At 42.8% G+C, this 24,799-nt stretch overlaps 1 protein-coding gene across 2 annotated transcripts in view; it reads left to right on the top strand.

The window, feature by feature from the left end:
* The first annotated feature begins 464 nt into the window (after nt 1–464).
* rab3c (RAB3C, member RAS oncogene family) overlaps nt 465–24,799 on the top strand; it is a 208,358-nt gene continuing 184,023 nt past the window's right edge. The window contains exons 1-2 of one of the 2 annotated variants that reach the window (XM_067986345.1): nt 465–620; nt 8,987–9,214. In XM_067986345.1, coding sequence (XP_067842446.1) covers nt 603–620; nt 8,987–9,214 — 246 coding nt within the window. In that variant the 5' untranslated portion in view covers nt 465–602. Of the gene's footprint in view, nt 621–1,254; nt 1,342–8,986; nt 9,215–24,799 lie in introns of those variants that run through there. The other variant, XM_067986335.1, reaches the window with a different exon arrangement.

Consider the following 24,799-nt stretch of genomic DNA (forward strand, 5'->3'; position numbering starts at 1 on the left):
CACGGGAATGTTGTTGATTTCTCCCATTCATTGATTAGCTCCGATTTCTATTGCCTTGACCCAAAGGTGACTGGACATCACATAGGTTGTCCCGCCCCGACCCGACCCGACCAACAGCATCCGGGTTTTCTGATAGACACAGCAGGCTGTTAATCAAAAACTGCGGTTATTAATAACACAAACAGAAAGGTAAGATAGCTCAGGAGAAATGGCAATCAAATTGATTTTAACAATAGTTGCTATGAAGTTTTGACCACACCTCGAAAATTACTGTAAGCTACTGTTCAGATATCTCTATTGTAATAATCAATCTGTCCATATATATATATATAACTATTATAGTCGATAGACGTGTGTCACCCGTAGCAGCAGGATGACACGCGGATGCTGAGTTTCCGTTTGCTTTCGCCTCTGTAATTAAAGGTTCGGGTTACACTGCCCGCACATCGGGTTTTTACACACGGAGGCAGCAACTAAGGACTGAGATGTGAATCTGTAGACAAACCTCGCTGCAAATTGCCAACGAAAGACGATAGCACCAGAGTTTTACTTTTCTTGATCTATAGATCATCTTATCCACATTTTTGAACTTGGGAGAATAAATGGAGCTTTATGGAAAGGTACGGCATTGTTTTACAATACTTACGGGCTTTCTCTTTAAACGCCGAATTTCCGGAATATCAGAAAGGGCTGTGGTCTTGTCGGTTCTGGATGTTTCATTGAACATGCAAACAGCCAGAACGCTTGCTTTGTCCCCACTGCAAAGTCTTTGAATAGATTTTAAAAATCACCTTTTCCTTATGCATGCGTCTAGGATATTTGTCATAGTTCAGTTATGTTTATTTCAACATAATACTTTATAAGGATGCAAACAGATTTATAACATATATATGAAACATAACAAGTAATGAGACATTATATATAGCAAGTTTATTTGTTCAGGTTTAGTGACGGTTTGCAAAATTTGCAACATTTCCTGACTGTTGGTTCCAAATGCCCAGCCAACACGATGCAAGGCATCGTTGCTCGTAGCCATCGTTGCCAGCCCTGTTTATGCCAACGCCGGGCGCTGTCACTATGGTGGGGATTGGCGCCGGGCATGTCGGGAGTTGTAGTCCAGTGGACCCGGCGTTGTCTCCCATTGTCCTGAGCTGGTCGTGAGTCGAGCAACTACAGGTCCCAGAGTGCGAAGCGACACAGGCACATGCGCAGCGAAGTGCCAGTGTCAATACAAAAGTGGATGACAGCGGGAGGGAAGCGGCTCGTTCCGCTCCGGGTTCTCCACAGGCTCAGAGGGATCGCGAGCGCTCCGGCAGCATGAGGCACGAGGCACCAATGCAGGTCTGTGTAACCTTTAATATCATACAACAGATGGCGAATGGAAACGGCGCCCGAATGACACTTTTTGATCAAAAAAGATGCTTTATTACGCCAATTAAGCTTCTTTACATGTATCCTGTCAACTGATGTAGGTTTTTTTTTACATTATTACAATAACCTGTATCATTACACAATTTTCACAATGATAAGGTTTTTTTTAAAAATAAACCGGTTAATTTCACAGTTTTTATCCTCAATTTGAATTGAACTGTTCAGTCGTGAGAATTTCAAAAAATGTGTTCAATTTTTTAAAAATATGTATTTTTAAATTGAGAGTTTTGTTTAACCAGTTTTCTCCGAGACCAGTGTATTCATCTCAGTTTTTGTTCCTCCATTGATGGGTGCTCAATATCTTCTAGCTTTTAAAGGCTGTTCAGCTTAAGGGGAAATGACTTTAAGGTAGATGAAATTGTGATGATAGATGTATTTCTATATCAGGATTGCATCCTTCATTTGTACTGCTTCATTACTGTTTGGACACACTGTCTCTCATAGTCATCGCTTGCATTTTTCTTGCATTTAATTTAGGTGGTACAGTCATTTACCAAGATGTCTGGGCTGCAGTGTAGGGAGTACATCCATCTGACTTGAACATGCTGACTTTTTAATACACGGGGTTACCTTTACAAGAGATCGTCTGCCTACTTAAGTGAGGGATATTTTTGCGCGTTTTGAAGTTTTATGCTGAAAAATATCGTTTAAAATGATTTGCAAGATACTTTCCACGCTTGCCATTATAAAGTAGAATTAAGAAATAGCCTATTTTTTGTCCATTCGCAATTCACAATACAGTACTATTTGAAATAAAGTTTTACAAATGTATAGCATATTTTATTCTGGTATTTAAATCTCATTTCAATACAAAATGGTTCTGATTATTATAAAAACATATTTTGTGGACTAAATATTCACTGGATTTTTAAATATAACATTGATTAATTTAAATGATTAAAACCATTCTTCAATATCAGATAATGTTCTTAAACAGAATTTGAAAAGTTGTGTTTGCTGGAATGATCCACATTTGAAACGTACTTTTGTGCTTGCAAGCAGTAATTTCTTAGTGTATATTTAGCATGACATATGCTCAAATTGCCGGGACTAAGGTGATTGGAAGTATGGAATTGTTAGTGATACCATACGTTTTTGCAAGTTTGCAGAGATTTTCTAATTCCTGTCTTATAAGCAGTTTTGATATTAAGAATGCTCATCCCGGCTACAAGAAGGACAGTATTGCTGGACAGCAACGGATAAAATACTACATCTTATTTCCAGCCGAGTACTTGTTCAATGGCTGACGTCAGTTGGAAACTGACACTACTGTAAATAGTTTATGCTATTCTAGGAATTGTTCTTCATGTGGAGTTATGATAGTCAGAGACAAGAAAAAAAATCAGAAAGGGACAAGTAGCTTGACAACACATATCAGAAGGTCCCAGTTTGGATTTGGACTCTGGTGAATTAGCTGATCTCAGCTAGGGCAGTATTTTAGGTATTACAGTTGGTCTCAGGGCTGTAAGGGGAAATATCAGCCAGGGTAGTAGGAAAATGGGAACAGGAATAGACCATTCAGCCCCTCGAGCCTGTTCTGCCATTGAATTAGATCATGGTTGATCTGTATCTTAACTCCATTTACCTGCCTTGGATCCATATCCCTTTATAGCTTAAGGATTCCCTTTTCTTACTGTAATGTCACTTGTTAGAAACTAGGTGCCTGTGGACATCAGGTGAGAACAGGTTTAGGCTTGGTTGAAATGCCATTCCAGTCTCACGTGAATGATGGTCACTTGGGCAAAGTATTGGAGCAAGTGCCCATGGAAATTTACCCAGCAAAACTCTGTGTCTTTCTGAAAGGGGGATAAATGCAGTAAACTGTTACTGCCATAAGTAAAATGGTAGAGCTCCTGTGAGTTGCAATCTTTTGTCAACAGTTTTCATTACTAGCTTGGCTGCATTCCAATTAAAATATTTGGGTGGTTCATATGGTGAAAATTTTCTGAAAAAAATTTAAATATTATAAGGTAAGAACGTGCGACATTTATAGTTAGAGTTCCCATGGCCTGTCTTTTGTCACCTTCACTTTGTTGCCTCTCTCTCTCTTCCCCCCATTTTGTTATTTTTGGTCTTTCTTTATGTCAGTCTATCTGTCTGTCTGTCTTTTCAGGTGGGACATGATGGTTTTAATGGTGTGCAGAGGAGGGAAGCAGTGGAGGGTGGCATCTTCTGCATCCCTCTCCATTTATGCCTCATCCCCTGCCTTCTCCCCTCTTCATTTCCCCTCTTACCTTCCCTTTACCTTCCTTATCTCTGCTTTTCTCCCTTTTCCTCTGCACCCCCTTGCACGTTTCTCCTAAAATTCCTGGCTCCTCCCCCACCCCCACCCCCATGTCCCACAGCACTACCATCACCCCCTAGCTTCTTGGATTAAATACAAAAGTGAGGAAGTTGTGCTTTAGTTGTACAGAGCCTTGGTCAAACCCCATCTGGAATACTGCATTCAGTTTTGGGCACTGCATTTCAGGAAAGATATATTGGCTTTGGAAGGGGTACAGAGCAGATTCACCAGAATGATACTGGAACTTAAAGGGTTAAAATGACAAGGACAGGTTGCTTAAACTTGGCTTGTATTCCCTTTTAGTTTAGAAGTTCGAAGGGTGATCTAATTGAGGTGTTTAAAATGATGAAGGTGTTCCATAGGGTAGTTACAGAGGAACTAATTCCTCTAATAGTCGAATCCAGAACAAGGGGGTATAATCCTACAATTAGAGCTAGGCCATTTAGGAGTGAAATCAGGATACACTTTTTCACAAAAAAGGATAGTGGAATTTTGGAACCTTCTCCCCCAAATGGTTGCGGATGCTAGGTCAGTTAAAATGTTCAACACTGTGATCGATGGATTTTTGCTAGGTAAGGGTATCAAGGGATATGGAGAAAAGGCAGGTAAATAGAGTTGAGGTTCAGATCAACCATGGCAGAACAGGCTCAAGAGGCTGAATGGCCTACTCCTGTTTCCATATGATTTTTTAAAATTCATTCATGGGATGTGGGCGTCGTTGGCGAGGCCGGCATTTATTGCCCATTCCTGCTCCCACCCCCCATCCCCCACCTTCCCCTGGACCTACTGCCTGATCTTTGTTGCTTTCTCAGCACTAAACTGGGAAACTGGCAGTTTATTTTTCAAAATGTTCATTATGCATATAATGAATTTGCTGACTATAGTTAGCTCGTGCATTATGAGCGCTCTGAAAGCTAACATGCCAGTTTCCAGTTCAGTGCTGTCCACCTATGCTTCACCTTGCAGATCTCCTTCTCCCCTACCATTTCTGTCTTCCTTTCTCCCTTCTCTTTTCCACTATCCTTCTTCACCCCCTCCCTCATTCCACTTCTTCAACTTCTGCCCCCCTGCCTCATCCTGATTTAAGCCTTAAAATTCACGTCCCCTCTTCATCCCCCTCACCTGTACCCCTATCTCCTCACTGTTTCCCACTCCCATCATCTTTCCCCTGCAACTTGATGTCACTTCCTCCTTCCTTATCCATATTCCCTCACCACTGTCACCCCAAAGGTTTTGAACAGTACACCCACCATCTCCCCGCAGCCAGCCTGATCTTTGCAGGTTTTTTTAGCATGGTGCTGGTAAACTGGTTAAAATTAGGGAGCATGCTTAGGAGGCAGAAGCAACAGATTTGGGGCAGCGATTGCCGTGCCTTGTAGTGCCAAGGATGGTATGGTTGTGGCGGGGGTGGGGGGTGGTGTTAAGAAGAGCCAGCAGTTTAGGAATGAAGCAGACAATAGAGGCCAAAAACATAATAATACTTAATAAAGTATGAGTTAGAATAAAGCTTACCTGTAGGGAAAATGGGGGTCCAGAGCAGTTAAAAATGAATATAAAATGTAAATAATGTTTGCCTCCAATGACACCTAGAAATGGACCTGGGAGATGGAGCTTGGAAGAGCAGCCATCTGTCATTGGAATAACTGAACGGTAAGTATAATGGTAAGTATGCGTACCTTGCAGTATATATGGGTTAAAAGTAACAACAAGATGTGACAGTATGACACCAGGATTGCCAACCCTCCCAGATTGCCCAGGAGTTTCTTGGAATGGGATATGGATCTCCCGGGTATTGCTGCTAACAGCATAGGAGATCTTCGACTTTAAATTTACCGGTGCAGCAGCGCCCCCCGCCCCCCGTCCCCCAGCTCCATGACATCACCCCCCGCTGCTGCAGAGAGTTGGGACCAGCTGGTGTGCAGGGATCAGTCGGGGGTGGGGGAGGGGTTGAGAGTTGGGGAACAGATAGGCTTGCCAACTCTGGTTAGAGGCATTCCTGGAAGTTTGATCATGTGGTGTTCTGACCACGTGACATCGATCCCCGACTCCAAAGCCTCCGCCACCCTCCCGGATTAACCGGGACCCTCCAGGAATGGGGTATGGATCTCCTAGGCACTGCTGCTAGCAGCCCGGGAGATCTTCGCTTTTAATTTTCCTGCCTTAGCAGAGGGTCCCCTGATCCGTGACATCACCTTCACACCGCCCAGCGCCCCCCCCCCCCCCACCTTCTGCCACAGAGCGCCTGGGACAAGCTGGAGCACCAGGAACAATCGAGAGTGGAGGCAGTGGGGGTGCCCAGGAGTCAGGATTCAACGGGGTCTTCGGAGCCTGGAGTCGAGGGGGAGAGAGGGAGACTGAGGGATGGGGGGGCGGGGTGTCGGGGGGAGAGAGGGTGACTGGGGGCCAAGGAGTAAAGGAGACTGGGGAGTGGGAGGTCAGGGGATGGGGGTTCGAGGAGAGCAGGAAACTGGGGATGGGGGCTCAGGGAGACAGGGAGATTGGAATAGGGGCTCAGGGAGAAGGAGATGGGAATGAGGCTGGGGAGAGAGGGAAACTGGGGAATGGGGCTTGGATAGAGAGGGAGGGTGGAATGGAGGTAGGGAGAGAGGGAGAACGGGGAATGGGCATGGTGACCAACATTTTCTTCAGCGCTAGGAGCATCGGCAATGTGGTGAGTGGGAGCAGTGCCATGAAAGGAGCAGCAAGTAAAGTGGTGATTGAAACCTGGGGCCTTTACTGTGGGTAAACAGGGAAAGATTGTTTCCACTGGTTTCCACTGGTGGGCAAATGATGAGCATGGAGATGAAGACTGAAGATTCTCACTGGAAGGACTAAAGGGGAAGCAGAAGGAAGGTTCTTCAACTGAAGGCTGTTAGATCCTGGGATGCTTCACCACAAGTGGCTATTGAGGTAGAAACTAGAACATCAGTTAAAGGGGAATGGGATAAATATTTGAAAAGGAGGAATATAAAAGGATCTAGGGGTAATGGCGTTACAGCAGAGAACACTAGCACGTGCACCAGGGACTTCCTCTGCTGTAATTTCTATAATTCTATGAAAACTCTTCTTTATTGAATCTGAGCCCAGGGAGTGGTTTAGAAATGTCGGTGCTGAGCTGACTTTAGGACGATGTGCCTGTGAGAATTGCTCTAAACACCGAGCCTGCTGCCCTTTGTGCAATCTCTTGGTTTGGTTCTGGTCAGTCTGTGACGGTCGGTTTTGACATGTGAAGTCCAAGTATAGGTCGGTTCTGACTGAAATTTTCAGTTCAGAGTTGTCACCTTAACAGAGAATCTGAGTCCAAACCAGAGTTAGGGAGAGACATTGGGCTTTTTAAAAATGGCATTGACTGGGGAGCCTGACAGTTCACTTTGCGCAGTGCAGGGGGATTCTGTCTGTAGAAGCAGCATGAATATCAGCAGGTTATAGGATTGCCACTAGTCACAGGTAGGCTATCGGGTGTTGTACCTATTACTACCAGTTACATATAGACTATCACTGAGTTATTATATTACTATTGGTTATGAGAGGAACCTGAGTGTTAACAGTATTTCTATTGGTTATCCGCGCAATTTCAGTGAGTTACTATTAGTTATTGGTGGAATCAAAGTTCCTCCCAACTCTGGTTTCCCCTCTGTGAATCCCTCCCCTATCTTCGGTTTCCTTTCTTCCCCGCCCTTGGTTTCCCTTCTTCACCTGCCCACGGGGAGCCTCCTGGTACATGGAACTTCTCACACAACAGCTGCTGGTGCAAAACCACGAGCAAAACTTCTCAACTGCAGGGGACCCAACCCTTATACGGTTAATGCAATAATATTTGCATATGTCACGTGATCCGCTGTCACGTGGTCAGAATGCCTCCAATCATAGTTGACAACCTTATATTACACAGGAAGTGAAGTGTGCTCGATATGAAAAACTTTTAATATATTATTGATGGGGATAATGAAAAAGGTGCAACAAAATTAGAAAATCCAGCCAAAGTTGACACTAGATCATGGAACCATGCCAAACAGTAAACAACTCCAAACTCCAAAAATGCAACCTTATAAATGATAAAATGACTAGTGTCTAGAATCATAGAATCATACAGTGCGGAAAGAGGCTATTCAGCCCATCGTGCCTGTGCCGGCTCTTTGAAAGAGTTCTCCAATTGGCTGCACTCCCCTGCCCTTTCCCCATAGCCCTGCAAATTTTTATTTTTCAAGTATATATTCAATTCCCTTTTGAAAGTTATTATTGAAATTATATCCACCATCCTTCCAGGCAGTGCATTCCAGATCATAATAACTCGATGCATAAAAAAAATTCTTCTCATCTATCACTGGCTCTTTTGCCAATTATCTTAAATTTGTGTCCTCTGGTTACCGACCCTCCTGCCAGTGGAAACAGTTTCTTCTTAATTACTCTATCATAACCCTTCATAATTTTGAACACCTCTATTAAATCTTCCCTTAACCTTCTCTGCTCTAAGGAGAATGATCCCAGCTTCTCTAGACTCCACATAAGTGAAGTCCCTCATCCTTGGTACCATTCTAGTAAATCTCCCCTGCACCCACTCCAAGACTATACAAGTAATTAGACTAGTTAAACAACAGGGCCAGGTGCAAAAAACTTTATCCAGCAGAACAGGCAGCTTATGCTATATACAGTTGGATGATATGTGTTTCATCACCATCTCATGAAAAGAAAATATTTTGAACAGTACAAATTTTCTGTTTTATTTATTTAAATGGTAATTGTGCTATTTGGATATGAATTATGATATATTTATTGCAGTTGGTTGTGGATACAAAGATTATGTTTTTTTAATAGTTAAAAAATAATTTTATGTTTATTTCCATTTAGTTTAGACCTTGATTTAATACAGTTCTAAGATATAATACTCTGTATTTTAATTTCTATACTGTAAAATTGAAAATGCCAGTGAGAAGATTGCTGTCTTTCTTGGATGATGGTACCAGTTTATAGAAAATGATTTGATACTCACTAAGTGGTGGGAATATAATTTGCCAATATTTTGCTGAATTGCCCAGAGTGTAATTTTAAATTTCCCACCAGTGTTTTGATATGAAACACACAATTATAATCCAGGCTTTTTACTGGTACTCAAGAGCTGTAGTATAACTATGTACATGTATTGGTAAATTATGTTACTTGATTTTATTTGCCTCTAAATCTTTGATAGCTTGTTTGATCAGAATGTTAATGAAATATACTTGGTCTGAGGTGAGTAGGTGATTTGAAGGCACTCTGTAATCTATATTCCAGATGGCATCTACACAAGATTCTCGATATGGCCAGAAGGACACAGCTGACCAGAACTTTGATTACATGTTCAAATTACTGATCATTGGCAACAGCAGTGTTGGGAAAACCTCGTTTCTCTTCCGCTATGCTGATGATTCCTTTACGTCTGCCTTTGTAAGCACTGTAGGTATTGACTTCAAAGTAAAGACGGTCTACAGGAATGAAAAAAGGATCAAGTTGCAAATTTGGGTGAGTTTATGCATATGGTTTATAGTATAGGCTTCTTCAGCTATCAAAAAGGCATGCAACTTAGTGAGAAGCATATTTTATAGTATTGATCAGAATTGAGATATATTAGTTAAGAATTGTTTCAAAATAAAATTGGAAGGATGCTTTAATTAAGTGAAGGGGTTACTATTTGATGTTCTTCACTCTTATGGATAACCACACTGGGGGGAACATTTTGTTGCTGATAGGAGATGATGTGCCCATTGTTCTTTCCCCTCCCTCCCTTTCCCAATGTTGAAATAATGAATGAAATCCAGGTAGTCATGCTTCACTGAGCAGCTAGGGCATGTTTGTAACTCAAGTCTTAAGGATTTAGCATAATATATCTACTGTGCTGAAAAGCATTGATTAAAACCAGTTTGAAGAGGTAAAAAATATACACTGGGAGAGCATGACTTTCTGGATAAATAGAAGGTCTGACATTTAATGCATTTAAAATAGAAAAGAAAATCAAAAGACAATTTTCTTTCAAAAATGTAGTGATAATTAGTTTTCTTCAAGTCATCTTTCTTGTTTTATTTGTTGGTATCACAAAAATGTGTAGGAAGACTTTGAATTATGCAGGTTCTGTCAAGACTAGAAGACTATGTTTGATTATATTACATTGTTTTATTGATTATTTGATTCTTCAACCTCAATACTTTTTTTCTTTAACTTGTATCCAAAGAAAAATCTTTAGGAAATGGTATTCAGATAAACCAGTCACAATATGCAGTTTAAAGAACCCGACAGTATATTTTATCATTGCTGATGTTTATTTTGTTTTGACCACAGTTAGCATTGAAAAAGCTGGGCTTCACTCTCATCTGTATCTCGCAGTCTAAATTGAAATATTAAGAAAATGTGATACTTGTGCACTAAATATGAAATTAAGGGATCAATCTCCTAATGGGGAAATCATCTTATATTTTGAGAAACAAAATGATTGTTTAATGCATAATAATTATTGATTAGGAGGGAAATAAAGACTCAAATTTAGCATATGTGTGTGAGAAAGGGAGACTTTCGCTGATATGACAGGACGTGATTTAAAAAACAACATAAAAACTGTTTTGTAATTGTGAAGGAATATGTCAGAGCAGCTTTTTCATTAAAACTAAAAACTTAGATACAATTATATGTTCAGGAGCACTGCTAAAAGTATCTGCTCATAAAGCCCTGTGTCTTCTCAGTGTCAATGTTCAGATGACGCCAATGGCTAATTTAATTATAAAAGCACAAAGACCCATAGATAAGATCATTTTCCTTTAGACCAGTTGTTTCTCTTCAGTTCTGTACAGAGTTTTTATTGCATGTGCTATCTGGTTTTGAGAAAAATCAGATTATTATATGTCTGCTTTATTGGGCCATACTGCCTCTTGGATACTTATAACGTCAATCAGTGACCCCGAATATTTTCTTAATCGTACTATAAGCTCAAATGTAACATTATGCTGAAAATTAGGTTTGGTATTTGAAGTAAAACTGTTGGATAACAGATTCATACATATTAACTAAATCAGTTCCATTTACTAGCCAGTTTAGGCAGCATTTTATTCAATTATCCAAAGTAATCGCTTGTCAGAATTTCAAATTAACATTTCTTTTAGTTACTTTTTAATTGCATGTTTTATACCAATTCTGTTTTAACTTTTGTTGACATAACTGGCATCCTGTAACATATTATTCAGAAGCTGAAGATGCAGTATGTTTGTCTGAAATTCCTCTCTATGCTGTTTCAGTGCATTCAGTATAATGGGTTGACAAATGCATTAAAATAGCATATGGAGGAGCTTCATATACATGTTTGTTACAAGTACTATTGAGACCAATTTCGTCCCTTTTGTGTAATGTGGGTGCAAGTAGAATAAAATGGAATGATCTATAAACCCCTGTTAAATTAATATTTTCTTCCCATTGAAATTATTGTGTTTACAGAAATTGACATAGTTGATATGGATGGAACGTTGTCATGTATTTATCAGTTTGTTTTCACTTCTCAGTTATTTCCTTACAGTGAATTGATGTTCTGCTTAATAAATATGCTAATAATTTGGAATAAGTAAATTGGAACAGATTAGCTGAATCTACACTAATGTTAATTCATTCACTATTCACATTTTACCAACATTTAGAAAAGGAAATTCCTAAAATAGCAAAAAATGCTATTAAATTAAAGGGGCAGTCCACTAATGGGGAAGGCACCTTATTTTGTGAAATGATAATTGTTTTTCTATATGCTGTTTGTGTATGGCGTTTAACTTTCAAAACTGTGAACCTAGAGTTAATTTTGCTGTCACTTAGAACAGTTATGCATCCTTTATGTAAAAAGTTCTTGATGTTTAAAAATATTTATGGGGGTTAAATTGGTTAACCCCTGAATCTGGGTGCAGGCATTGGGGGGTGCGATTAGCCCGGGACAGGTGGTACTGACGCAACCAGCATGTTAGATTGGTGCTGCAATTTCATTTACCTTGGAGGCCTAGCTGCATTCATCTCTCCATTTTCTCCAATCTCTCCACTTCTCACCAGCAACGGGGGGGGGGGGGGGGGGGGCGCAAATCGCAGGTGAGTTGCTCACACCTCTTAAAGGTAGGCTGCACATCTTAAAGGCAGCCTGCACCTCTTATTTGCAAAAAATAAGATACTGGTCCGCACGGAGTCTGAACGGAGATCTGACATCGCACGTGTAAAACATAGATGCAGGTCCCGTTCTTATGTTTACAAGCTGTTGAATTATGTTAAAACATTGAATAAAGTTTGCGCACTACTAAATCCCACATCCTCCAATCTACATGCCAGACCTCACCAATCTGCCAATCTATGTTTGTACCGGGCCTGCGAGAGAGCGTGCGCCAAGGTTCTTTGATGATGCACTAGCGGTCTTGGTGCAAGAGGTGGACAGCAGGAGGGGCATCCTATATCCGCAGGAGGGTAAGAAGCCCTCCAGACATATGCTCCCGAAGCAGTGGGAGGCAGCAGGGGACGAAGTCAATGCCTGGCGCATAGCACCACAAACATGGATGCAGTGCAGGAAGAAATTGAATGGTCAAAGTGAGTGAGGTCAACTGTCAAGCGGCCTCGCCTACCAACTGCACCACTTGCCGCATCCACTGCTCCATGCACTACACCCCCCATCGCCCACATACCAACAAACCTAATCAGTACTCAACTCTTCCAATCAGATGCTTCATCTCACCCTTACACATTACCACTGTTGCAAGCCTCACACCCACAAGTCACAGGTCACACACACTGGCATCTATTCAACCGTGACAGGCACATCACCCAAACATCTTGCAGGACATTCACCCGCACACGTCCTGCTTTTTTGCAGGAGAAGGTGGCGCATAACAGGAGGCAGCGAGTGGCAGTGGCATTTAGCCCATTGATCCTGTTCCGCCATTCAATAAGATCATGGCTGACCTGTGACCTAACTCCATATACCCGCCTTAGCCACATATCCCTTAAAACCCTTGGTTAACAAACACCTATCAATCTCAGACTTAAAATTAACAATTGAGCTAGCATCACCTACTGTTTGCGGAAGAGCGTACCAAACTTCTCCCACTCTTTGCGTGTAGAAGTGTTTCCTAATTTCATTCCTGCAAGTCCTCGCTCTAAATGTTAGGCTATGTCCCCTAGTCCTAGTATTCAAGTATAGAAGACCTCCAAAAACAGGTACAAATGCATCAGCAGCCAGAAGCAATAATCCAGCAACTAACCTGTAAATCCTGCATGGCCCCTTTAAATAGATGGTGGGGGGTCCTCCAGGCCGCCTAGGACATGTTTAGCTGGTCATGGTTAAGACAGTGCATTGACTGTAGCATTAAATGCCAAATGGTGTCTATGCCTTTATATCAACGTTGCACACTGATCTAATGCATTTTGCCCTTACTTTACATGCTGCCGGCATTCATTATCTGCGCCTGCGCAAGCCCCTTTATCAAGATGGCGTCCATCATACGTCACGCTAGAAGCATGCGCGTGCGTCCTGGACGCCATTTTGGAACTTCAGGAGCCCGCGTAGCACCGATACAGTGGGCACCACACAGCCGAATTTCTAGCCCATTGGACTTTGCTGTCTATGGTATTTGTGATGCATTTAAAATATTCTTCATCTTGGTGGTTCATGCTTGGATCTTGTATATAAATTTGTTTTGTGGTTGTCATTATGTGTTTTAGGGCACATTCATGTTCCACATGTTTAACATCAGTGCACAGCTTAAACTGCTTTACATCAATGCTAAACTTGGAGTATAAAGTGAATGTCAAGGTCTGAACTGATTCCCAACTGAAATGCAGCGAAGGGAGTTTCAATCAGCCTGCTTCCAGTGTCAGATTGGACCCCGTTGGTGAATTCAGGCTGCATTTACACTATATGTAATGACAACATCGGTGTGAAGTCAGACCTCTTTGCTTCAACATTACAGCTCAAATGTTTTTTTTCATTCGTTCATGGGATGTGGGTATCGCTGGCAAGGCCAGCGTTTATTGCCCATCCCTAATTGCCCTTGAGAAGGTGGTGGTGAGACGCCTACTTGAACCGCTGCAGTCTGTGGTGAAGGTTCTCCCATAGTGCTGTTAGGTAGGGAGTTCCAGGATTTTGACCCAGCGATGATGAAGGAACAGCGATATATTTCCAAGTCGGGATAATGTGTGACTTGGAGGGGAACGTGCAGGTGGTGTTGTTCCCATGTGCCTGCTGCCCTTGTCCATCTAGGTGGTAGAGGTCGCGGGTTTGGGAGGTGTTGTCGAAGAAGCCTTGGCAAGTTGCTGCAGTGCATCCTGTGGATGGTACCCATTGCAGCCACTGTGGCGAAGGGAGTGAATGTTTAGGGTGGTGGATGGAGTGCTAATCAAGCGGGCTGCTTTGTCCTGGATGGTGTCTAGCTTCTTGAGTGTTGTTGGAGCTTAACTCATCCAGGCAAGGGAAGAGTATTCCATCACACTCCTGACTTGTGCCTTGTAGATGGTGGAAAGGCTTTGGGGAGTCAGGAGGTGACTCGTCGCAGAATACCCAGCCTCTGACCTGCTCTTGTAGCCACAGTATTTATGTGGCTGGTCCAGTTAAGTTTCTGGTCAATGGTGACCCCCAGGATGTTGATGGTGGAGGATTCGGCGATGGTAATGCCGTTGAATGTCAAGGGAAGGTGGTTAGATTCTCTCTTGTTGGAGATGGTCATTGCCTGGCACTTGTCTGGCGTGAATGTTACTTGCCACTTATGAGCCCAAGCCTGGATGTTGTCCAGGTCTTGCTGCATGCGAGCACGGACTGCTTCATTATCTGAGGGGTTGCGAATGGAACTGAACATTGTGCAATCATCAGTGAACATCCTCACTTCTGACCTTATGATGGAGGGAAGGTCATTGATGAAGCAGCTGAAGATGGTTTGGACTAGGATACTGCCTTGAGGAACTCCTGCAGCAGTGTCCTTGGGCTGAGATGATTGGCCTCCAGGATCCACTGAATAGGGAACATGTTGAATTGTATTGTTTGTTAATAATTAACAAGCTATAATTCATATGTGCGTTACTCATTCAAAAACAATCTGATACATGTTGTGAGTGTTCTTTCGTGATCAAGTTCACTGGTCAGTGTCATTTTTGTCTCAGTCAAGGGCCATTGATTTAGCAGTGCTAGAAGCTGAAAACCTGAGTACTGATAACAAGAAATAGTCTGAGCTATACCCTGTAACAGGTTAAATTGGATGATATTAAATCAGTGGTTTGACTGTCTAATTTGATAGTTTTGAGTTTTCATTATTTAACTGCACTGTGTACCTTGATGCCATATCAGTGAACTGCTGGGAGAGGGCATTATGCAAAGAAATAAATTTGCTGCCAGGTTATTTATTCTGTTGCAGGTTGAATAAATTAGATATTATAGGGGCTTATTTTCGATATTGAGACATCATCAGTAATAGTGCCTGAAATTGTCAACATTTTATCTAACCATAACATAAAGACATGAGTCTTGATTAGACATTCCTTCATGTCCTGGATTTCATTTTGGGTTTTAAACATCTGATGTTTTTTTTTGACAATGCATAAGCTCACTGTCTTAGAAAAGAAGATATTTGAAAAGGCAACATTTTCTTGCCTTGACCACTACTTCTAAAATCTAGTTGAGCGTGACATTTAAAGAAGATAATGAGCCCAACCCTTCAGTTTTACAAAGTCTGGCACGGTTGAATTGGGAAAAATGTCTTGTATAATGGAGATCAAATTTTCCAATATTCTCAGTATATTTTTGAGAGAATTCTGTTTAATGTGATGTATATCTTTGTGAGGAAGTATTCAATTTAACAGTTTTAATGTCTAATTGCCTTATTGATTGTAGTTTTTAGATCATTATTTTATTTCCTGTCAATTAATAAATAATGAAAAAATATCTTTTGTTTAGCCCACAATTAATCCAATACAATAATGGAGAAGAAACATTTTCTATTTTTCCTTTCATTGTTAAGACCTACCTTTACATAGAAATGTACAGCACAGAAACAGGCCATTTAGCCCAACTGGTCATGGCAGTGTTTATACTCCACATGAGCCTCCCCCCCACACTCTAATTATCTCTTCCCACCCTGTATACAGATCTCTCTAGTCCCTTCTCCCTTTATGGTGAGACTGGATATGCATCAAGTCTCACCATAAATGCATCACCGCTATCTGCTTCAACGACCACAATGTGGCAGCGAATTTCACAGTCTCACCACTCTGAGTAAAGAAATTCCTCTTCAATTCTTTATATGATCAGTTAGTGGCTACCTTATATTTATGGCCCCTTGTTTTGAACTTATCCACAAGTAGAAACAGGTTCTCCACATCCACCCTATCAAACACCTTCATAAATTTAAAGACCTCTATCAGATCTCCTCTTAATCTTCTCTTTTCCAGAGAAAAATGGCCCAACCCGCTCAATCTTTCCTCATAGTTGCTAAACAGTGGAAACATCATGCTATAGACAGAGCTAAGCAATTCCACAACCAACGGATCAGATCAAAGCTCTGCAGTCTTTCCACATCCAGTCGTGAATGGTGGTGGACAATTAAACAACTAACGGGAGGAGGAGGCTCTGTAAACATCCCCATCCTCAATGATGAAAGAGTCCAGCGAAAGACAGGGCTGAAGCGTTTGCAACCATCTTCAGCCAGAAGTGCCGAGTGGATGATCCATCTCGGCCTCCTCCCAATATCGCCACCATCACAGAAGCCAGTTTTCAGCCAATTCGATTCAATGCATGTGATTTCAAGAAACGGCTGAGTGCACTGGATACAGCAAAGACTGTGGGCCCCGACAACATCCCGGCTATAGTGCCAAAGACTTGTGCTCCAGAACTAGCTGCGCCTCTAGCCAAACTGTTCCAGTACAGCTGCAACACTGGCATCTACCCGACAATGTGGAAAATTGCTCAGCTATGTTCTGTCCACAAAAAACAGGACAAATCCAATCCGGCCAATTACCGCCCCATCAGTCTACCCTCAATCATCAGCAAAGTGATAGAAGGTGTCGTCGACAGTGCTATCAAGCAGCACTTACCAATAACCTGCTCACCGATGCTCAGTTTGGGTTCCGCCAGGACCACTCTGCTCCAGCCCTCATTACAGCCTTGGTCCAAACATGGACAAAAGAGCTGAATTCCAGAGGTGAGGTGAGAGTGACTGCCCTTGACATCAAGGCAGCATTTGACCGAGTGTGGCACCAAGGAGCCCTAATAAAATTGAAGTCATTGGGAATCAGGGGGAAAACACTCCAGTGGCTAGCACAAAGGAAGATGGTAGTGATTGTTGGAGGCCAATCATCTCAGCCCCAGGACATTGCTGCAGGAGTTCCTCAGGGCATTGTCCTAGGCCCAGTCATCTTCAGCTGCTTCATCAAGGTCAGAAATGTGGATGTTCGCTAATGATTGCACAGTGTTCCGTTCCATTCGCAACCCCTCAGATAATGAAGCAGTCCGTGCCCGCATGCAGCAAGACCTCGACAACATCCAGGCTTTGGCTGGTAAGTGGCAAGTAACATTTGTGCCAGACAAGTGCCAGGCAATGACCATCTCCAACAAGAGAGTGTCTAACCACCTCCCCTTGACATTCAACAGCATTACCATCGCCGAATCCTCCACCATCAACATCCTGGGGTCACCTTTGACCAGAAACTTAACTTGACCAGCCACATAAATACTGTGGCTACAAGAGCAGGTCAGAGGCTGGGTATTCTGTGGCAAGTGACTCACCTCCTGACTCCCCAAAGCCTTTCTACCATCTACAACGCACAAGTCAGGAATGTGATGGAATACTCTCCACTTGCTTGGATGAGTGCAGCTCCAACAACACTCAAGAAGCTCGACATCGTCCAGGACAAGCAGCCCACTTGATTGGCACCCCATTCACCACCCTAAACATTCACTACCTTCATCACCGGCGCACCGTGGCTGCTGTGTATACCATCCACAGGATGCACTGCAGCAACTCACCAAGGCTTCTTCGACAGCACTTCCCAAACCCGCAACCTCTACCACCTAGAAGGACAAGGGCAGCAGGCACATGGGAACAACACCAACTGCATGTTCCCCTCCAAGTCACGTACCATCCTGACGTGGAAATATATCGCCATTCCTTCATCGTCACTGGGTCAAAATCCTGGAACTCACTACATAACAGCACTGTGGGAGAACCTTCACCAACACGGACTGCAGCGGTTCAGGAAGGCGGCTCACCACCACCTTCTCAAGGGCAATTAGGGATGGGCAATAAATGCTGGTCTCGCCAGCGACGCCCACATCCCATGAACGAATAAAAAAAATCCTCTCAATTCTGGTAACATTTTTGTAAATCTTTTCTACAGTGCTTTAATATCCTTTTGTAGTATGGAGACCAGAACTGCACACAGTACTCCAAGTGTGGTCTAACCAAGGTGCTATATAAATTTAATATCACCTTTCTGCTTTTGTATTCTTTTCCTCTAGAAATGAGCCCCAGTACTTTGTTTGCACTCTTTATGGCCGTAGCAACTTGTGGTGCTACTTTTAGTGATTTAAGTATCTGTGTTCCCAGATCTCTTTCCTCCTCTACCTCATTTAGTTTATTGCCTTCCAAGGAATAAGTGGCCTCCTTATTCCTCCTATCCAAATAAACCACCTCATATTTCGCTGAATTGAATTTCTTTTGCCATTTATTTGCCCACTCTGTATGCCTTCTTAAGTCTTCCTTTATTTTAGTACAGTCCTCCACATTATTAGCTATTTCCTACATTACAACAGTGACTACACTTCAAAAATACTTCATTAGCCGTAAAGCGCTTTGGGACGTCCTGAGGTTATGAAAGGCACTATATAAATGCAAGTAGTTTCTTTCTTTCATATCCCCAATTTGGCATCGTCTGCAAAACCATACCTCCAATTTGTGAGTTCCAATCATTTATATATGTTGGGAACAACAGTGGTTCCAGCATAGATCCTTGTGGGACACCACCTCCCACATACCGACAGTCCGAGAAACTTCCATTAACTCCTACCCACTGTTTTCTGTTTTGTAGCCATTTTTCAATCCATTCTGCTTACTGGCCCCTGACTCCACACCCCCTGACCTTTGTCATGAGTCTCTTCTGTGCCACCTTTTTTAAGGCCTTTGTCTATTCTTTGTTATTTCTTCAAAGAATTCAATAAGGTTGGTTAAAACTTTCCTTTTAGAAATCCATGCTGACTATTTTTTATTATATTCTCCATTTCTAGATGTTTTGTTATCTGATCTTTTAGCAAAGATTCTAGTATTTTTCCTACCACCAGGTATTAAGCTAACTGCCTATAGTTCCCTGAGTTAGTTCTAGCTCCCTTTTTGAAAGGAGAGCATTTTGGTGGTCGTGATGATAATTCCGTTAGATTTAGCATAGTTATGGAAAAGGACAGAGATAGAACAGGAGTAAAAGTTCTAAATTGGGGAAAGGCCAATTTTACTAAGCTGAGAAGTGATTTAGCAAAAGTGGACTAGAAACAGCTACTTGAATGTAAATTAGTGTCAGAGCAGTGAGATGCATTCAAGGGGGAGATCCAAAGGGTTCAGAGTAAATATGTTCCCACAAAGAAAAAGGGTGAGATTGGCAAATCTAGAACACCCTGGATGACAAGGAGCATACAGGGTAAGATAAGGCAAAAAAGGAAGCTTATGTCAGACATCAAGAGCTCAATACTGCAGAAAGCCTAGAACAGTATAGAAAGTACAGGGGTGAAATTAAAAAGGAAATTAAGAAAGCAAAGAGAGGGCATGAAAAAATACTGGCAAGTAAAATTAAGGAAAAGCCAAAAATGTTTTATAAATACATAAAGAGCAAGAGGATATTAGAGACCAAAAAGGTAACGTATATATGGAGGCGGAAGATGTGGGTATGGTTCTTAATGAATACTTTGCGTCTGTCTTCACAAAAGAAGGGGACGATGCAGAGATTGTGGTTAGGGAGGAGGAGTGTGAAATATTGGATGGGATAAACAAAGTAAGTGAGGAAGTATTAAGGGATTTAGCATCTTTGAAAGTAGATAGATCGCCAGGCCTGGATGACATTTATCCCAGGCTGTTAAGAGAAGCAAGGGAGGAAATAGCAGAGGCTCTGACCATCATTTTCAAATCCTCCCTGGCTATAGGCATGGTGCCAGAGGATTGGAGGACTGCTAATGTTGTACCGTTGTTTAAAAAGGGAGAAAAGAATAGACCTAGTAATTACAGGGCAGTCAATCTAACCTCGTGGTGGGCAAATTTTGGAATAAATTCTGAGAGACAGTATAAACCGTCAATTTGAAAGGCACGGACTAATCAAGGACAGTCAACATGGATTTATTAAGGGAAGGTCTTGTCTGACTAACGTCATTGAATTATTTGAGGAGGCAACAAGGAGGGTTGACGAGGGTAAAGTGTTTGATGTAGTGTACATGGATTTTAGCAAGGCTTTTGACAAGGTCCCACATGGCAGACTGGTCAAAAAAGTAAAAGCCCATGGGATCCAAGGGAAAGTGGCTAATTGGATCCAAAATTGGCTCAGTGGCAGGAAGCAAAGGGTAATGGTTGACGGGTGTTTTTGCGACTGGAAGGCTGTTTCCAGTGGGGTTACTCAAGGCTTAGTACTAGGTCCCTTGCTTTTTGATACAAAAATTGGCCATGTGGCTGATAGTGAGGAGGAAAGCTGTAGACTGCAGGAAGATATCGATGGACTGGTCAGGTGGGCAGAAAAGTGCAAATGGAATTCAATCCGGAGAAGTGTGAGGTAATGCATTTGGGGAAGGCAAACAAGACAAGAGAGTGCACAATAAATGGGAGGATACTGAGAGGTGTAGAGGAAGTGAGGGACCTTGGAGTGCATGTCCACAGATCCCTGAAGGTAGCAGGACAGGTAGATAAGGTGGTTAATAATGCATATGGGATACTTTCCTTTATTAGCCGAGGCATAGAATGTAAGAGCAGGGAGATTGTGCTAGAACAATATAAAACATTGGTTAGGCCATAGCTTGAGTACTGCATACAGTTCTGGTCACCACATTACAGGAAAGATGTAATTACACTAGAGAGGGTACATCGGAGATTTACGAGATTGTTGCCAGGGCTGGAGAATTTTAGTTATGAGAAAAGATTGGATCGGCTGGGGTTGTTTTCTTTGGAACAAAGAAGGCTGAGGGGAGATTTATTTGAGATATATAAAATTATGATGGGACTAGATAGGTCCTCCCTATCCACTCTATTTCCCTTATCAGAGGGGTCAGTGACCAGGGGGCATAGATTTAAAGTAATTGGTAGAAGGATTAGAGGGGAGCTGAGGAGAATTATTTTCACCCAGAGGGTGGTGGGAGTCTGGAACTCACTGCCTGAAAGAGTATTAGAGGCAGAAACCCTCAACTCATTTAAAAGGTACTTGGATGTGCATTTGAAGTGCTGTAACCTTTAGGGCTATGGACCAACTGCTGGACAGTGGGATTAAACTGGATAGCTTTTTTTGGCCGGCACGGTCACGATGGGCTGAATGGCCTCCTTCTGTGCTGTAACTTTCTATGATTCTGTATGTTAGGAATTACATTTGCTATTCGCCAGTCCTCTGGCACTATTCCATTTTCTATTGAATTTTTAGATGTGGACACTAGTGCCTCTGCTATCTCCTTCCTAGTTCTTTGAGTATCCATGGGAACAATCCACCTGGACCTGGGGCTTTGTCCTCCTTAAGTTTGGCTAGTTTCTTTCTACCTTAACTGTTTTAACACCCCTCTCCTTCTACTGTCATCCTTTCTTCTTTGGAAGCCTTTTCAGTGAAAACTGAGGCAAAGTATCCATTCAGTACCCCTGTATCATCTCCTGTGAGTTTATCTGAAATGCCATCTATATAGAAGCTCTCAGGAAATGACTGAACAGCTCAGAAGATGTATTGTCGTGGTGTGATTGATTATCTATGGGCAGTTTTGACAGCTAGTGACTAAGATAATGTAAGGGAAAGAAAATAAAACATGAAGGATGATCCTTTTACAATTCATACCAGACTAGAAGGATGTAGAGTTCCACTGAAGAGGAACAGAAATGCACTAAAATGAAAAGTAAATATGCTCCTTTAATTACTATATGAGGTTCAATAGCAATTTTCTCTGCTAATTTTATCCCATTCTCTATTGAATGCTTTGAATTCTCATTGGGATATGGATCCATATGCTTTGAGCACCCTCTGATATCTTGTCCAAGTGGTCACTATTCTTATGTGAGCTTTGACGATTTGTTGACCAGCTGTTTGAGTAGTATAGCTGAGCTTGATGCGAATGTTTTGACATCAGATAAGGTGAGCACTTATCAGCAAGGGTCACTGGATAGAATCAGAAATGTGAACTGTGACAGATTTTACCGTTACTAATCCAGATAGCCAATTGTAATCCTCCTAAAACTGTTCTGGCTGAGATCAGCTAAATCAACACAAATTGGGGGTTGAACCTGGGCACTTTCTTGGTCTGTGTGGCTGAACTACTCTGAATAAATTGTTGAGTCATGTGGGAAGGCCATCATTCAACATATTTGACAAGTTATGAGATCAGTGACACTTTAAACAGTGCAATCATCTAGACTTGGTTACTTTTTACATTTAATTAATCTTTGCTGGACTTGGTATGGTGAATTGTATGGAGGTTTTAGATTATAGGTGCAGAGCTCAAAACTAATCCTGCATAACTGAGTAGGAAATGTCACAAATCTACCAATATAAACATTCACAAGAAGTTTCCTGCATTGGAGAAACACAATACCGTCAGCATATATTGTAATCTGTTCACTGGTTCTTCAGCTTGCCACTAGTCCATTGCCAAATGTATCATTCTCAGGTTGGTGGATGAGTGTTAAATTTCAAGTGCTGGGTGTTATACCGAGACCACCTAAGGAGTAACATATTGCTGCCCTTTCAGCACTGCCAGTTAAAATGTTGGCAGACTGACCAAACATGTTCCTGCCCACTTGCAACATAATCATGTTTTTCAGTCATGTGTGGTACAGAGACAGAAGCTCATTATCAGCGATAAAAGGAGGAGCAAGAGAGGAGAGAGAGAGTGGAGCATAGGATCAGCGATTAAAGGAGGTGAGAGAGAGCGGAGCGTGGGATCAGCGATAAAAGGAGGAGCAAGAGAGGAGAGAGAGAGCGGAGCATAGGATCAGCGATAAAAGGAGGTGAGAGAGAGCGGAGTATGGGATCAGCGATAAAAGGAGGGGAGAGGGCGGAGTATGGGATCAGCGATAAAGGGAGGGGAGAGGGCGGAGCATGGGATCAGTGATAAAAGGAGGAGCGAGAGAGGAGAGAGAGAGTGGAGCAGGGATCAGCGATAAAAGGAGGGGAGAGGGCGGAGTATGGGATCAGCGATAAAAGGAGGAGAGAGAGAGGAGAGGGAGAGTGGAGCAGGGATCAGTGATAAAAGGAGGGGAGAGGGCGGAGTATGGGATCAGCGATAAAAGGAGGGGAGAGGGCGGAGCATGGGATCAGCGATAAAAGGAGGAGCGAGAGAGGAGAGGGAGAGTGGAGCAGGGATCAGTGATAAAAGGAGGGGAGAGGGCGGAGTATGGGATCAGCGATAAAGGGAGGGGAGAGGGCGGAGTATGGGATCAGCGATAAAAGGAGGAGCGAGAGAGGAGAGGGAGAGTGGAGCAGGGATCAGTGATAAAAGGAGGAGAGAGAGAGGAGAGAGAGCGCGGAGCGCGGGATCAGCGATAAAACGAGGAGAGAGACAGAGAGAGCGGAGCGCGGGATCAGCGATAAAAGGAGACGAGAGAGAGTGCGGAGAGAGAGAGGTGAAAAAACACCTAAAGTGATATCAGCACAAGGGAAGGAGCTGATAGGTGAATAGCTGGTGAGAGTTCTTTATTTGGTTGGTGTTTTTTTAAGACTTTAAGTTTATTTTTGCTAAGTTTAGTTAATAATATAATAAATTGAGGTATGGCAGGGCACCTCAGTCCCGTCGAATACATGACCTGTGGCATGTGGAAACCCCAGGACGCACACAGGAAGAGTCGTCAGCTGGAGGAGCTCGAGCTCTGGATTTCAGAGCTTGAGCAGCAGCTGGCGTCATTGCAGTGCATCCACGAGGCTGAGAGTTTCATGGATAGCACGTTTCAGGAGGTGGTCACCCCACAGCTTAAGAGAGTGTAGGCAGAGAGGGACTGGATGACCGCCAGACAGACAAGAAGGACCAGGCAGGTAGTGCAGGACGCCCCTGAGGGCATCTCACTCTCTAACCAGTATTCAGTTTTGGTTCAGTTCAGAGGGTTCCTCTGGGGAATGCAACCTAGGCCAAGTCCACAGCACCATGGGTGGCTCAGCTCTACTGGGGCGGGGGTGGGGGGGGAGGAGAAATGTCAGGGGAGCAATAGTGATAGGGGATTCTAGAGTTAGGGGAAAAATGTGTGTTTCTGTAGCCACAGACGAGATTCCAGGATGCTATGTTACCTCCCTGGTGCCAGGGTCAAGGATGTCACCGAGCGGCTGCAGAACATTCTGGAGGGGCAGGGTGAACAGCCAGAGGTCATGGTCCATATCGGTACCAACGACATGGGTAGAAAGAGGGATGACGTCCTGCAGGCAGATTTTAAAGAGTTAGGAAAGAGTTTAATAACGGACCTCAATGGTAGTAATCTCCGAATTACTCCCGGTGCCACGTGCTAGTGAGTATAGAAATAGGAGAATAGAGCAGATGAATGCATGGCTGGAGAGATGGTGCAGGAGGGAGGGCTTTAGATTCCTGGGGCATTGGGACAGGTTCTGGGGGAGGTGAGGCATGTACAAGCGGGACGGGTTGCACCTCAACAGGGCCGGGACAAATATCCTCGCAGGGAGGTTTGTTAGTGCTGTGGGGGAGGGTTTAAACTAGCCTGGCAGGGGGATGTGAACCGGAGCGTAGATTCAGAAGGAAGAGAAGCAGAGCTGGAAATGGAAGGCAGAAAATTAGTAAGCGAGTTTGGAAGGAAGAGGAAACAAAGGTTAGAAACTAGAAAACAAAGGAGTTTGGCAGTGCTTAATGTTATATACCTCAATGCAAGGAGTATAGTGAATAAGGCAGATGAGCTAAAGGCACAG

Source organism: Heptranchias perlo, chromosome 1, assembly GCF_035084215.1.
Source record: "Heptranchias perlo isolate sHepPer1 chromosome 1, sHepPer1.hap1, whole genome shotgun sequence".
Taxonomy (NCBI): domain Eukaryota; kingdom Metazoa; phylum Chordata; class Chondrichthyes; order Hexanchiformes; family Hexanchidae; genus Heptranchias; species Heptranchias perlo.